The sequence below is a fragment of the Chiloscyllium punctatum genome, chromosome 21, assembly GCF_047496795.1.
Source record: "Chiloscyllium punctatum isolate Juve2018m chromosome 21, sChiPun1.3, whole genome shotgun sequence".
NCBI lineage: Eukaryota > Metazoa > Chordata > Chondrichthyes > Orectolobiformes > Hemiscylliidae > Chiloscyllium > Chiloscyllium punctatum.
Genome location: NC_092759.1, coordinates 22990175 through 23006993, shown reverse-complemented (window position 1 = coordinate 23006993; position 16819 = coordinate 22990175). Strand labels below are relative to the sequence as shown.

At 44.7% G+C, this 16819-nt stretch overlaps 1 protein-coding gene across 2 annotated transcripts in view; it reads right to left on the bottom strand.

The window, feature by feature from the left end:
- The window catches only part of LOC140492662 (proteasome subunit beta type-6-like), a 42296-nt gene extending 34504 nt beyond the window's left edge, over positions 1 to 7792 (bottom strand). For both annotated transcript variants that reach the window (XR_011963600.1, XM_072591699.1), the window contains exons 1-3: positions 7613 to 7792; positions 1998 to 2065; positions 432 to 563 (exon numbers count right to left, since the gene is read on the bottom strand). Coding sequence is in view for 1 of the 2 variants with exons in the window: in XM_072591699.1 (XP_072447800.1) it covers positions 432 to 563; positions 1998 to 2065; positions 7613 to 7735 (323 nt within the window). In the remaining variant the exon portion in view is untranslated. The remainder of the gene's footprint in view (positions 1 to 431; positions 564 to 1997; positions 2066 to 7612) is intronic.
- Between the last annotated feature and the right edge of the window lie 9027 nt (positions 7793 to 16819).

The following is a 16819-nucleotide window of genomic DNA, read 5'->3' as shown; positions in this document are numbered from 1 at the left end:
TAGTAACTTTTAAGAAGGAATTGGAGCAAATAATTCATAATGACACCAATTCCAAAGCTATAGGGAAGCAGCACAAGGATAGGATGAATTAGGTAGCTCCACAGAGACATGTTGACAAACCAAATTGCCTCCTACAGTGCTGTCAGGATTCTCTACACCAAGCAATCCAAAATCAAACTTAGCAAACATCTTTCCAATCACTCAACTCAGCCCCATGACAGAATTAAATCCCACTCACTGTGGTACAATTACATTACTTCAAGGGTCTTAATGCAGCCACTAGCACTGCCAATATCGCTCAAAATGAATACAGATTTACATCTTAACTTTCAGTAGAAATCTATATTCATATAGTTTTTTCATTCATAATCCATTCCTGCATTTCATCATATTTCAAACAGAATCTGGATAGTATTCACATAGCAACCAACCTGTGGAAACCAAGCTGATAGGCCACTGCATCTGCAATTGCTTGGGTATCTGCTGCAGATCCTGAGCGACAACAGAAAATCAGATCATGAATAGGGGTCAGTTTATCCGTTACCCTATTAGCGATGTATGACCTGGAGGAGAAAAAATGTAGTGCATTACAAGTAATGTTAATGATTGCAATTGCACAGGAAGGGCAGAGAGATATCATCAGGATTCTATGATCCTACAAAGAATTTGCATTTCACCAAAATTGCCATTTGGCTATTTTCACATGAGCTCACGTACTGTCTGAAAGATAAATGCCTGTAGGATAAGGGGAACTAGGAAGAGTATTGTAAATCTTAATTGGGAGTTTTATCGGACTAGTATTATAGAAGAGAAGGTAAAAGATAGGTTAGAGGAAGAAATTGTAAATAGCGGTTAATTAATTATTCTCTCTTGTACTTTATTTCTGAAAGTTGTTAATCTTTATTTTAAATAGTTCTTGGGCATTTGAATCTTTACAGATTACTGCACGGGATAAGTCTTTTCTGTGTTGCTGATTTTAAGTTCTGCAGGAGGGTATACTCTGTGTCGTAACAGGAGAAAATATCTGTCCATTTATATAGCACCAGTTGATCCCATTAAATTTGCTTATATTCAGATTCGCATTTGGGATTCTTTATCGCCCCCATCCCCAACTGCTTTATTCGTTCTAATAAAAGCTACTCACCTGCAATACTTCCATAAAGTGTCTGGACACTGGTTTCCCCATTCCCTACAGGTAGTGCCTGAAAATGCTGAGTGTTGCAAATATGTTCTACATTATAAATCCAACACTAGATTAATTTCAATGAAGCAGTAACTGAGAATAAAAGGAAAAAGCTAACTATCACAATGTGCTCTTGTTTACAAAATTTGAGGAAGTAATGTTTGTTATTCTGAGCTCCCAGCCTGGATACTGTTCAGCTGTAACAGTTTTGCAAATTTCCCCGACATTGCACCAACAGTCCAAAGTTTGTCCTCAGACTCGAAAGACTATATTTTGCAAAGACAATGTACCATTCTAACTGAAGCCTCCTGGTCTCCATAACTGTTGTTGGCTAAAGTTTCCCAGGTGTGAAAAATCACTGCTTGCAGTATTAATGACAGGTTGAAAGTATCCTTCAAACTTGTAGAAAAGGAGAACTAGTTACTGACATGGGAGATGTGACACTTGTCTTTGTAGCTTAATTCCATATGACTGACTATCATAGCATCATCAGTATGGAGGAGTTCCCTGATCAAGACACGATGTTAAGAACTTGTGGATTCAAAACACTGCAGTGTTGAAGATATTAACCAAGGCCCTCTTAACTAGACATGTAAAGTCCCATGTTACCAATCTGAAGAGAAGCAAGGGATTTCTCTTACAAAGTCAGGCCCATACTTAACTTTCAGGAGCTTATCTGAATGAATTTAACCATTAAGAATAATCAAATCTGGATATTAGAACCAATTTAAAGTAATATATGTATAACTTCAGGCCCATACGATGTCCATCAGATTCATGCCCATGTTGCAATGTCCAAAATCAGCAGACTTACCCTGTGGTGGTTCGAGAATCAGCACCAATAACAACTCCACCATCAAACTCCACAGCCATTATGGTGGTCTGTTTTAGAAGAGATAAATTTTATACGAGAATTTTTACAAATTAATCCACCATAGGAGAGAGAAACTAAATATCCAAAGTCAGAAAAATTCAAGTATAATATGACATTGCAGAATCGCTCAATTTACAGCATACTCTACATTTAACACCAATTAAAATTATATTTGATTTATTGTTGTCATGTGCACCTAAGCACAGTGAAAAGCTTTTGTTTGTGAGCAGTATAGGGAACTCTAATAAGCGACGACATACAATCATAGGGTGCTTAGACAGAGTGAGAATACAGGTTACACTGCACAGGGCAAAACAAGATCAACATTATTTGAAGTTTGACCGTTCATTCATCTGTCTAATAACAGAGGGGAAGAAGCTGTTCTTGAACCTGTTGACGCGCATGTTCAAGCTTCGGTATCTTCTGCCTGATGGAAGAAGTTGTAACAGATCATTACCAAGATGGGAAGGGTCTTTCATGATTATGGCAGCCTTTCTGTGGCAATGGTCAGCTTTTTTGTTTTGCCAACATTGACAGAGGTTATTATAATTGTGCCATGCCACCAAGCCCTCTATCTCCTTTCTGTATTCTGACTTGCTGTTGTTCAATATCTATCCTACTACGGTGGTGTCATCAGCAAACTTGTAGGTGGCACTCGTTCGGAATTTGGCTACACAGTTGTGTATAGAGAAAATACAGTAAGGGTCTAACAATGCATCCTTGGGGGCTCCAATTTTGAGGGCTATCATGGGGAAGTGCAATTGCCCCTTCATGGGGCTGGGGGTTGGTGCTTGAGGGTGGCAGAGTCCCAAGACTGCAATGACAAATCCAGTAACAAACAACTGCACTGAAGACTTTCACCACACGAGAGGCACCACGCACTATGACCTTCTCCATAGCAAATTAGGCCAGACAATAAATTCTGGTCTGGGCATAATACACTCATTCAAATGTATAAAAGGAAACATGCTCCTTAAAACCTATTTTGGCCAAGCTTTTAGTACTGCCTTTAACTTTAGATTCTGACAATCTCACCATTTGTTCCACCCATTCCTTCCCATCCCCCCCACCCAGCCAACGGTATAGAAAGTCAGATTTAATTTTCCATACACCTTCAGTCCTGAAGAAAAGCATCACATTGGATTCAAACTCAAAAGGTTATCTCTGGTTTTCTCTCTGCAAATGCTGGCAGACCCACTGAATTTCTCCAGTTCTTTCTGCTTTTACTGTAGTCAAGCACTCCAATGCAGAAGACTAGTTGACCATCATGTCCCAAGGCCTGTGCTGACCCTGCTATGATTTTGTTTTCCTGCAATGCCCAAAATAGTGTTTTCTTTTAATGTATTCAATCATGAGACATTGGCATTGAAGGATGGGTATTGCCCATCTCTGGCCGCCCTAGAGAAGATGGTGGCCAGCCTTCTTGAAGCACGGTAGCTCAAATGCCGTAGGTTGACCCACAATGCCCTCAGGGAGGGAACTTCAGGATCTTGGCCCAGCAACAAAGGAGTAATGGCAATACAGTAGAATCCCCGAATCCGCAGATTAGGTTTCCGCAGTTGCCCGCGGCCTGCAAAAATTGACTGGAAGATTCCAGAAATAAATGATTTGTAAGTTTCAAATTGCACCCCATTCTGAGTAACATGGTGAAACCTTCCCGCCCTGTCGCACTCATACATCACTCATCTTTGTCCTCTGTACCCATGCTGCCCGCTTTACTCGCATCCAGTTAGCCTTTATTTTGCATAATCAATTAAACTTTATCATAGGTATGTATGTAACCGAGGAATGACTTATATATAGGGTTTGCTTCGGATATGGGGTGACTATTGTACATTTCCAAGACAAGTTTTTGAGCAGCTTAAAGAGGAACCTGCAAGTGGTGGTGTTTTTATGTTTGTGCTGCCCTTGCCGTTGAGATGGAAGTGGTCATGGATTTGGTAGGTGCTATCTAAGGACCTTTGGTGGATTTCTGCAGTGCATGTTGCAGATGGCACACACTGCGAGTATGCGTTGGTAGAGGAGTGGATGTTTGCGAATGTGGTGCCAATCAAGCGGGGGCTGATTTGTCCTGGATGGTATTGAGCTCTTGAGTGTTCTTGGAGCTGCACTCACCCAGGCAAGTGGATACTATTTCACACTCCTGACGTGTCCTTGCAGATGATGGACAGGCTTTTGGGGTCACGCAGTGAGTTACATGCTGCAGTATTCCTAGTCTCTGATCTGCTCTTCTAGCTGCATTATTCATTGTGAGTTCAGTTTTATTTAACAAATCATAGAATCTCTACAGTGTGGATGTAGGTCATTTGGCCCATCAAGTCCACACCAACCCTCTGAGCAGCATCCCAACCTCCTATCCTATCCCTGTAACTCTGCATTTTCCATGGCTAATCCACTCTCACGACACATCCTTAGACACGATTGGCAATTTAGCATGGCCAATTCACCTAATCTGCATATCTTTGGACTGTGGGAGGAAACCTGAACAACCAGAGGAATCCCACGTAGACATGGGGAGAACATGCAAACTTCACAGACAGTCAGTCAAGGATGGAATCAGACCTGGATCCCTGGTACTGTGAAGCAATAGTGCTAACCATTGAGTGACCGTGTCTCCAGTTGAGTTTCTGGACCATGATACCCTCTGTTGATTGGAGAATTCAGTGATGGTAACACCATCAGGGTGTAGTGGTTAGATTATCTATTATTGGAGATGGTCATTGCCTGCATTTGTGTGATGTGAATGTTACTTGCCACTTGTCAGAAAAGCCTGGATACTGTACAAGTCTTGCTGCATTTTTACTTGGACTATTTCAGTGACAGAGTCACAAGTGGTGAACATTGCACGATTGTTACCAAACAGCCCCCTCTTCTGATCTTATGACGGAGGAATAGTCATTGATGAAGCAGCTCAAGTTGGCCTAGGACGCTACCCTGAGGAACTCCTGAAGAAATGCCATGGGGATAAAGCTGACTGACCTCCATCAATCACAATCTCTTCATGTGCCAGGTATGATCCAACCAGAGGAGAGGTTGCTCTTTCCAGTTTTGCCAGAGCTCCTTGATGCCATACTCAGTGTCAAGGCAATCGCTCTCACCTCACCTCGTGAATTAATCTTTCTCTATTTACGAACCAAGGCTGTAATGAAGTCAGGAATTGAGTGGCCCTGGCAGAACCCAAACTGGACATCACAGCTTAACAGCACTGTTGATGACACTTGTCATTTCTTTAGTGATGAAAGTAGACTGTTTGGAGCAATAATTGACTGAGTTGGATTTGTCCTAGTTTTTGTATACACACATTTTTTCATGCTGTCAGGTAGATGCTACTGTTATAGCTGTACTGGAACAGCTCTGCTAGGGGAATGGCTGATTCTGGAGCACAAGCCTTCAGTATTATTGCCACAATGTTATCGGGACTCAGACTTTCCAGAATCCAGTGCCGCCAACCATTCTTTGATATGGCAATGATCGAGTGGTATTATCGTTAGACTTTTAATCCAGAGACCAAAGTAATGTTCTGGGGATCTGGGTTTGAATCCCACAACGGCAGATGGTGTAATTTGAACTCAGTAAAATTTGGAATTTAGAATCTAATGATGACCATGAAACTATTGTCGATTGTTGGAAAAACCCATCTGGTTCACTAATGTCCTTTAGGGAAGGAAACTGCCGTCCTTACCCGGTCTGGCCTACACGTGACTCCAGACCCTCAGCAATGTGGTTGACTCTTATTTGCCCTCTTGGTAATGAGGGATGGGCAATAAATACTGACCTAGCCAGCGCTGCCCTCATCCTGTGAATGAATTTTTAAAAACTCACGTGAAGCGAATCAAATTTGCTGAGCACTGGCATTTCTGATGCTGAGGAACACTGGAGGGAGACACACTCATTCTGGCTGAGGATTGCTGTGAACGTTTCGGTCTTATCTTTTGTATTAATAGATAGTCATAGAGACTTACTGCATGGAAACAAACCCTTCAATCCAACCAATCCATGCCAAACATAATCCCAAACTAGTCCCATCAGCCTGCTCCTGGCCCATATCCCTTCAAACGGTTCCTATTCAGGTATCTGTCCAAATGTCTTTTAAACATTGTAATTGCACCCATATCCACCACTTTCTCAGAAAGTTCATTCCACATGCAAACCACCCTGTGTGAAAAATTTGCCTCATGTCTTTTTTAAAATCTTTCTCCTCTCACCTTAAAAATGTGCCCAGTCTTGAAATCTCCAATGCCAGGGAAAAGACAACCACCAATAATTCTATCTATAAACTTCTATAAGGCCACCTCTTAGCCTCCTATTCTCCAGTGAGAAAAGTCCCAAGCTATCTCATCTTTCTTCATAACTCAGACCTTCCATACCCTACAACATCATGCTAAATCTCTTCTGAACCCTCTCCAGCTTGATAATAACTTTCCTATAACTGGATGACTAGAATTGCACAGAGTATTGCAGAAGTGACCTCACCAATGTTCTTTGTACTCTTAAAAAAACTTCTTCACTGTCTACTATGCCACCAATGTTGGTGTTATCCGCAAACTTACTAACTACACCTTCTATATTCATCCAAATCATTTATATAAGTGACAAACAAAAGAGAACCCAGAACCAATCCCTGTGGAATCCTCATCAACAACCACCCAAACTCTGTCCTGACCATACTCTCCCCAACCTGCCCCCATCCACCAGCAAACGCCCCACTCGCCAGCCCCTTACCATCCCCCATCCCCTCACCAACCCCTCGCCATCCCCCAGCCCCTCGCCATCCCCTCGCCATCCCCCAGCCCCTCACCATCCCCCAGCCCCTCACCATCCCCCAGCCCCTCACCATCCCCTCACCATCCCCCAGCCCCTCGCCATCCCCCAGCCCCTCGCCATCCCCCATCCCCTCGCCATCCCCCATCCCCTCGCCATCCCCCAGCCCCTCGCCATCCCCCAGCCCCTCACCATCCCCCAGCCCCTCACCATCCCCTCGCCATCCCCCAGCCCCTCGCCATCCCCCAGCCCCTCGCCATCCCCCAGCCCCTCGCCATCCCCTCACCATCCCCCATCCCCACTCACCATCCCCCATCCCCACTCACCATCCCCCATCCCCACTCACCATCCCCCATCCCCTCACCATCCCCCATCCCCCCTCACCATCCCCCATCCCCACTCACCATCCCCCATCCCCACTCACCATCCCCCATCCCCTCACCATCCCCCATCCCCCCTCACCATCCCCCATCCCCCCTCACCATCCCCCATCCCCACTCACCATCCCCCATCCCCTCACCATCCCCCATCCCCCCTCACCATCCCCCATCCCCCCTCACCATCCCCCATCCCCCCTCACCATCCCCCATCCCCCATCCCCCATCCCCACTCACCATCCCCCATCCCCACTCACCATCCCCCATCCCCCATCCCCACTCACCATCCCCCATCCCCCATCCCCTCCCCATTCCCGCCAGCCCCATTCCATGTTCCCAAAAAACTGCTGCATCATCCGGGGACGGGGGACCCACAAACTGCAGCCTCCCGCCCTGGGACCCCGCTCTCATACTCACTCCCGTGCTGACTTCCGGGCTCATCCATTCAGGGTAGAGACTGGACCCACACAGAGCTGGATCGGGGACGAAGTGACGGCTCATAGCCGGCGCCACGGTCTCAAACAAGGTCGCCATCTGCATGGACACAAACAGGATGCCGGGAACGCGGAGGACCAAGCGCCGTACGGCTTGCCGGGAATGCGGAGGACCAGGTGCCGTACGGCTTGCCGGGAATGGGGAGGACCAAGCGCCGTACGGCTTGCCGGGAATGGGGAGGACCAAGCGCCGTACGGCTTGCCGGGAAAGGGGAGGACCAGGTGCCGTGGGGTTTGCCGGGAAATGTAGTTTAATTGCTGAATAAGATCAAAAATCACATGATACCAGGTTATAGTCCAACTGGTTTACTTGAAAATATTAGCGTTTGGGATATTGCCCCTTCATCAGGTGCTAGTGAGAAAGGAAGACCTTAGTCACTGAATTTATAAGGAAAAAGTCAAAGGGTCGCTCACTGGCGCCTGTTGAAGGGGCAGTGCTCCAAATATACCTGTTGGACTATAACTCGGTGTTGTATGAGTTTTGACCTTGCCCACCTCTAGCCCAACACCAGCATCTCCACATCATATTTGATCAATATTTTAATCACAAGAACTCCCTGACCAGAATGTGCACTTAACAGTAAAGTGTTCCCAAAGTGTTTCCCAGGATGATTATCGAAAGAACAATTTGACATTGAGGGAGATAATTCGCCAGAGGGTGTAATCCAATTAAATACAGAGGATGGAGAAACTGTTCCCGTTAATAGAAGGATGGAGGGGCAGAGGGCATGAGGAGGAGCATTGTCACACGGCGAATGGTTAGGATCTGCAATGCACTGCCAGAGGGCCAACAAACCCATTCAGCCTCTCAAGTCTGCTCTGCTATTCAATCAGAGCATGGTTGATCTATGTTTCTAATTCGTCAGAGAAGACTCTAAACATAGAAGATAGGGCCATTCAGCCCTTCAAGCCAGCTTCACCATTCATCACGATCATGGCTGATCATCCAACTGAACAGTCTAATTCTGCTTTCTCCCTATAACCTTTGATCCTATTCGCCTCAAGTTACATCTAACTGCCCCTTGAATACATTCAACGTTTTGGCATTCACTACTCCCTGCAGTAATGAATTCCATAGGTTCACCACTCTTTGGGTGAAGAAATGCCTCCTCATCTCTGTCCTAAATGGTCCACCCCGAATCCTTAGACTGTGATGCCTGGTTCTGGACACAACCACCATCAGGAACATCCTCCCAGCATCTATCCTATCTAATCCTGTTAGAACTTTATAAGTCTTTATGAAATCCCCTCTCACTCGTCTGAACTCCAGCAGTTCAATCCTAACCTAACCTAGTCAATCTCTCCTCATTCGTCCGTCCCACCATCCCTAGAATCAGCCTGGGAAACCTTCACTGCACTCAGTGGAGAGCAAGAGCATCCTTCCTCAGAAAAGGAGACTGAAACTGCACACAATACTCTAGGTGTGGCCTCACCAAGTCTTTGTATAACTGTAACAACATATCCCTGCTCCTGTACTCGAAACCTTTCACAATGAAGTTAAAAATCACACAACACCAGGTTATAGTCCAACAGATTTAATTGGAAGCACACTAGCTTTCGGAGCAAAGCTCCTTCATCAGGTGATTGTGGAGGGCTCGATCGTAACACAGAATATATAGCAAAAATTTGCAGTGTGATGTAACTGAAATTATACATTGAAAAATTAATTTTTGCTATAAATTCTGTGTTACGATCAAGCCCTCCACAACCACCTGATGAAGGAGCAGTGCTCCGAAAGCTAGTGTTTCCAATTAAACCTGTTGGACCATAGACAATAGACAATAGATGCAGGAGTAGGCCATTCTGCCCTTCGAGCCTGCACCGCCATTCAATATGATCATGGCTGATCATTCCTAATCAGTATCCTGTTCCAGCCTTATCTCCATACCCCTTGACTCCACTATCTTTAAGAGCTCTATCCAATTCTTTCTTAAAAGAATCCAGAGACTGTGCCTCCACTGCCCTCTGGGGCAGAGCATTCCACACAGCCACCACTCTCTGGGTGAAGTAGTTTCTCCTCATCTCTGTCCTAAATGGTCTACCCCGTATTTTTAAGTTGTGTCCTCTGGTTCGGCACTCCCCCATCAACGGAAATATGTTCCCTCCTGCCAGAGTGTCCAGTCCTTTCATAAGCCTATACGTTTCAATCAGATCCCCTCTCAGTCTTCTAAACTCAAGGGTATACAAGCCCAGTCGCTTCAGTCTTTCCGTGTAAGGCAATCCTGCCATTCCAGGAATTGACCTCGTGAACCTACGCTGCACTCCCTCAATAGCCAGAATGTCTTTCCTCAAATTTGGAGACCAGAACTGTACACAGTACTCCAGGTGTGGTCTCACCAGGGCCCTGTACAGCTGCAGAAGCACCTCTTTGCTTCTATACTCAATCCCTCTTGTTATGAAGGCCAGCATGCTATTAGCCTTCTTCACGACCTGCTGTACCTGCATGCTTGCCTTCATTGACTGGTGGACAAGAACACCCAGATCTCTCTGAACAGCCCCTTTACCTAATTTGATACCATTGAGGTAGTAATCTGCCTTCCTGTTCTTGCCACCAAAGTGGATAACCAGACATTTATCCACATTAAACTGCATCTGCCATGCATCTGCCCACTCACCTAACTTGTCCAGGTCACCCTGTAATCCCCTAACATCCTCATCACATTTCACCCTACCACCTAGCTTTGTGTCATCAGCAAATTTGCTAATGTTATTGCTGATACCATCTTCTATATCATTTACATATATTGTAAAAAGCTGCGGTCCCAGCACGGATCCCTGTGGTACCCCACTGGTCACTGCCTGCCATTTCAAAATGGAGCCGTTAATCACTACCCTTTGTTTCCTATTAGCCAACCAATTCTCTATCCAATCTAGTACTTTGCCCCCAATCCCGTGCGCCCTAATTTTACTCACTAACCTCTTGTGTGGGACTTTATCAAAAGCTTTCTGAAAGTCCAGGTACAGTACATCCACTGGATCTCCCTCGTCCATCTTCCGAGTTACATCCTCAAAAAATTCAAGAAGATTAGTCAAGCATGATTTCCCCTTCATAAATCCATGCTGACTCTGTCCTATCCTGTTACTATTATCCAGATGTGCCGTAATATCACCACATAACCTGGTGTTGTGTGATTTTTAACTTTGTACACCCCAGTCCAACATCAGCATCTCCAAATCATGACTTCTATATCACAATGAAAGCCAACATACCATTTGCTTTCTTTACCACCGGATGCACCTGCATGCTTACTCTGGAAAACCTCCTCATTTGAATGCCAACTTTTAAACAAATAACCTTGTTTCAGCCATAAGAGGAACCATCCTTTCCACATCAACGGTGTCAAGATGCTCACTCTTCTGAACTCCAATGGAAATAAACCCAATCTGTTTCAACATTATATTATAAGGCAACCTGCTCATACCAGGTGTCAATCTACTCAACTTCTTCTGTTTGAATAAGGAAATTGTAATCCGTATTTGACATGGGATGTGTAAGCTGCATTTAAATATGGATTGTTTCAGTGTCGGAGGAGTTGCAGTTGGGGCTAACTATTGTGCATCCCCACTTTCCATGTCTGCGTTGATTTCCTCCGGGTGCTCAGGTTTCCTACCACAGTCCAGGGATGTGCAGGTTATGTGAATTGACTGTGCTAAATTGCCCATAGTGTTCAGGGATGTGTAGACCAAGTGCATCAGTCAAGGGAAATATAGACCAATTGCAGAATGGATCTGGGTGGGATACCCTTCAGGGGGTCAGTGTGGACTTGTTGGACCAAATGGCCTGTTTCCATACTGTAGAGATTCTATGATTCTATGATTGATGGAGCAGATGCAGATAGCTGGGCCATGGACACTATCCTGAGGAACTCCTACAAAAATACCTTGGAGTTGAAATGACTGACCTCCAATAAGCACAGCCAACATTTTTTTGCCAAGTGAGGCAAAATCTAACCAATAGAATTTCTCAATTGTCATTGACTATAATTTTTGCAGGATTCCTGGATGTTACAATCAGATCGAATGCTGTGTTTACATCTGGGCAATCCTACTCGCCTCACCTTGGGAGTTGTAGGCTTGCATCCATTTGAAACTGGTGTTGAAATTAGATCTGGAGACACATCTTAGCAGAATTCAAACTACATCAGGGAGCACATTACTGCAAAGCAATACCACTTTATGATGTGGAGGAGCCAGTGTTGGACTGGGTTGGATAAAGTTAAAAATCACACACCGCCAGGTTATAGTCCAATAGGTTTATTTGGAAACGCAAGCTTTCGGAGCGCTTCTCCTTCTTCAGGTAGTTGTGATGCTAAGGTCCTGTTAAGGTCCTGCATAAGTTCCTGCTTCACAACTACCTGATGAAAGAGCAGTGCTCTGAAAGCTAGTGCTTCCAAATAAATCTGTTGGATTATAACTTGGTGTTGTGATTTTTAACTTTGTACCACTTTATAGCACTAATCAATTCATTTAAATGTTATGATAGAATAAAAATAGTGATTTGATACAACAATCAGATCCAACAATGACGCACTTATATGTATAGCAAATGAGTAAGAGTGAGGACCGGGGACTGCCAGAAAGATAGATTAATCTTTTAAAAACTTACCTTATGGGTCCAGCGGCCCCTATTTATGCAGCTGCAGCAGGTGCATTGAGAACGAGGACCAGGGGGCTGCTGAGAAGGTAAATTAATCCTTTAAAAACTGTCCTCATGTGTAGGCAGAGCACTCACTGAGCAGGAACAGACATGGGACTACTGAGTAAGTGAGGTTATATATTTGGGCAGCTGCTTTACCCAAAACACTATTGAGGTAGTGTCTCCCACCCATCCTCCTCCTCTAACCAAAAAAAGGGCTCTGTGCGCCAGATTGGTAAGGTCACTAGATTTTTTTCAACAGTCTCTTTGGCGATTCAGAACAGTGGGATTGGAGGTCAGGGCAGTTGAATACTCCTCCTGTAGAATGTGGGAGGTAAGAGTCACCACTAGGGTTTCCACAGACTTCATCACCAGGAAGTGCACCCAACTCCATCTCCTCAGAAACAGCATTAAGGAACTGGAGCTGGATGAACTTCAGATCATTCAGGAGGCTGAGGGGGCTATTGAGAGGAGTTACATGGAGGTAGTCATACCTCCAATACAAGAAAAGGCAGATGGGTTACCATCAGGGACGGAAAGGGAACCGGCGGGCAGTGCAGGGATCCCCTGTGGCCATTCCCCTCAATAGTGAGTATACCATCTTGGATACTGTTGCTGGGGGGGTTGGGGAGGGGGGGGGGGGGGTGTGGAATCTTACCAGGGGTGATTTCCAGTATCTGCAGTCTGCACTTTTGCCCAACAAACCACAGATAACCCAGGTACCCATGGTTCATGATGTCTCAGGTCGTGTTTTTGGGATCTTTAAGGGGGAAGAAATGCAGCCCCAAGCCGTAGTCCACACAGGCACTAACGACTAGGTAGGAAAAGGGATGGGGACTTAATGCAGAAATTCTGGGAACTAGGGTGGAAGCTGAGAGCTAGAACAAACAGAATTGTTATCTGTGGTTTGTTGGGCAAAAGTGCAGACTGCAGATACTGGAAATCAGAGTCTACATTGGAGTGGTGCTGGAAAAGCACAGTCGGTCAGGCAGCATCCAGGGACCAGGAAAATCGACGTTTCAGGCAAAAGCCCTTCATCGGAACTTATCTGTGGTTTGTTGCCCATGCCATGTGGTAGTAGGTGAGGAATAGGGAGAGAGAGGAGTTGAATACATGACTACAGGGGATGGTGCAGGAGGGAGGGTTTTTGAGGATGTTACTAGACAAGTTGGTGAGGGTTGAGTGGTGGATGTGGTGTATATGGACTTCAGCAAGGGATTTGATAAAGTTCCCCATGGTGGGTTTGTTCAGAAGGTCAGGAGGAATGGGATACAGGGAAATTTAGCTGTCTGGATACAGAATTGGCTGGTCGACAGAAGACAGCGAGTGGTAGTGGAAGGAAAGTATTCTGCCTGGAAGTCAGTGGTGAGTGGTGTTCCACAGGGCTCTGTTCTTGGGCCTCTACTGTTTGTAATTTTTATTAATGACTTGGATGAAGAGATTGAAGGATGGGTTAGCAAGCTTGCAGACGACACAAAGGTTGGAGGTGTCATTGACAGTATAGAGGACTGTTGTAGGCTGCAGTGGGACATTGACAGGATGCAGAGATGGGCTGAGAGGTGGCAGATGGAGATCAACCTGGATAAATGCAAAGTGATGCATTTTGAAAGGTCAAACTTGAAAGTTGAGTACAGGATTAAAGACAGGATTCTTGACAGTGTGGAGTAACAGAGGGATATTGGTGTGCAGGTACATAGATCCCTTAAAATTGCCACCCAAGTGGACAGGGTTGTTAAGAAAGCTTCTGGTGTTTTGGCTTTCATTAACAGGGGGATTAAGTTTAAGAGCCGTGAGATCTTGTTAAACCTTGGTTAGACCGCACTTGAAATACTGTGTCCAGTTCTGGTTGCCCTATTATAGGAAAGATGTGGATGCTTTGGAGAGGGTGCAGAGGAGGTTTACCAGGATGCTGCCTGGAATGGAGGGCTTATCTTATGAAGAGAGATGGACTGAGCTCGGACTTTTTTTTCATTGGAAAAAAGAAGGCAGAGGGGGGACCTAATTGAGGTGTACAAGATAATGAGTGTCATAGATAGAGTTGATAGCCAGAGACTTTTTCCCAGGGCAGAAATTGTTAACACTAGGGGTCATAGTTTTAAGCTGTTTGGCGGAAATTATAGAGGGTATGTCAGAGGCAGGTTCTTTACGTAGAGAGTTGAGAGAGCATGGAATGCATTGACGCAGCAGTTGTGGAAGCGAGGTCATTGGGGATATTTAAGAGACTGCTGGACATGCATTTGGTCACAGGAATTTGAGGGTTCATACATTAGGTTTACCTTACATGAGGATCAATGGTCGGCACGACACCGTGGGCTGAAGGGCCTGTTCTGTGCTGTACTGTTCTATGTTCTATGTTCTATACCTGGATAATTGGGGCTCATTCTGGGGTAGGTGGGGCCTCTACAAACAGGATGATCTACACCTGAACAAAGGGATACCAATATCCTGGGGGAGTGGAAATTTGCTAATGCTCTTCGGGAGGGTCTAAACTAATTCATCAGATGGTAGGGAACCTAAATTGTAGTTCCAGTGTCCAGGAGGTTGAGTGTAGTGAGGATTCATGGTCACAGTAAGCAGGAAGGTGGTTTGAAGTGTGTCTACTTCAATGCCAGGAGCATCCAGAATATGGAGGGTAAACTTGCAGCATGGGTTAGTATCTGGGACTTCGATGTCAGAGACATGGACAGGAATGGTTGTTGCAGGTTCCGGAATTTAGATGTTTCAGTAAGAACAGAGAATAGGATAAAAGAGGGGGAGGTTTGACATCGTTAGTCAAGGACAGTATTACAGTGACAGAAAGGATGTTTGATAAGAACTTGTCTACAAAGGTAATATGAGCTGATGTTAGAAACAGGAAAGGAGATCTCACCCTGTTGGGAGTTTTCTATAGGCCTCCAAAAAGTTCTAGAGATGTAGAGGATAGAATTACAAAGATGATTCTGGACAGGAGCAAGAATAATAAGGGTAGTTGTAATGGGGGACTTTAACTTTCCAAATATTAACTGGGAATATTATAGTTCAAGTACTTTAGATGGGTCAGGTTTTGTTCAATGTGTGCAGGATGGTTTCCTGTGTGTAGGCAGGCCAACAAGGGGCAAGGCCACATTGGAATTGATACTGGGTTATGAACCTGGCCAGATTTTAGATTTGGAGGTAGGTGAGAACTTTGGTGATAGTGACCACAATTCGGTTACGTTTACTTTATCAATGGAAAGGGATAGGTATATACTGCAGGGCAAGAGTTATAGCTGGGGATAAATTATGATGCGATTAGACAAGATTTAGGATGCATAGGATGGGGAAGGAAACTGCATGGGATGGGCACAATTGAAATGTGGAGCTTTTTCAAGGAACAGCTACTGCATGTCCTTGATAAGTGTATACCTGTCAGGCAGGGAGGAAGTGGTTGAGTGAGGGAGCCGTGGTTTACAAAAGAAGTTGACTCTCTTGTCAAGAGGAAGAAGGAGGCTTGTGTAAAGAGGAAGAGTGAAGGCTTGGCTAGGGCACCTGTGAGATATAAGTTAGCCAGGAAAGACTTAAAGTGAGAGTTAAGAAGAGCCAGGAGGAAACATGAGAAGTCTTTGGCAGTTAGGATCAAGGAAAACACTCAAGCTTTCTGTAGGTATGTCAGAATTAAAAGAATGTAAGATTAGTGCCAATCAAGGATAGCAGTGGGAAGTTGTGTGTGGAGTTTGAAGAGATAGGAAAGATGCTAAATGAATATTTTTTGTCAGTATTCACACAAGAAAAAGATAATGTTGTCAAGGAGAATACTGAGATACAGGCAATTAGACTAGATGGGATTAGGTTCACAAGGGGACGTTTTTAGCAATTCTGGAAAGAATGAAAATTGAGAAGTTTCCTGGGCCAGATGGGATTTATCCTAAGATTCTCTGAGAAGCTATGGAAGAGATTGCAGAGCCTTTGGATTTGATCTTTATGTCATCATTGTATACAGGAATAGTGCCAGAAGATTGGAGGATAGCAAATGTTATTCCCATGTTCAAGAATGGGGGGGTAGAGACAATCCTGGTAATTATAGACTAGTGCGCCTTACCTCTGTTGTGGGTAAAGTTTTGTAAAGGATTATAAGACATAGGATTTATAATCATTTAGAAAGGAATAATTTGATTGGGGATAGTCAACATGGTAGTTCGCTAAGGGTAGGTCGTGACTTACAAACCTTACTGCCTCTTTGAGAAAGTGATGAAACAGTTGGATGAGGGTAAAGCAGTTGATGTGGTGTATATGGATTTCAGTAAGGCGTTTGATAAGGTTCCCCACTACAGGCTATTCCAAAAACTATGGAGGCATAGGATTGAGGGCAATTTAGCTGTTTGGATCAGAAATTGCCTAGCTGAAAGAAGACAGAGTGGTGGCTGATGGGAAGTGTTCATCCTGGAGTTTATTTTCTAGTGGTGTACCACAAGGATCTGTTTTGGGGCCACTGCTGTGTCCATTTTTATAAATGACCTGGATGAGGGCGTAGAAGTT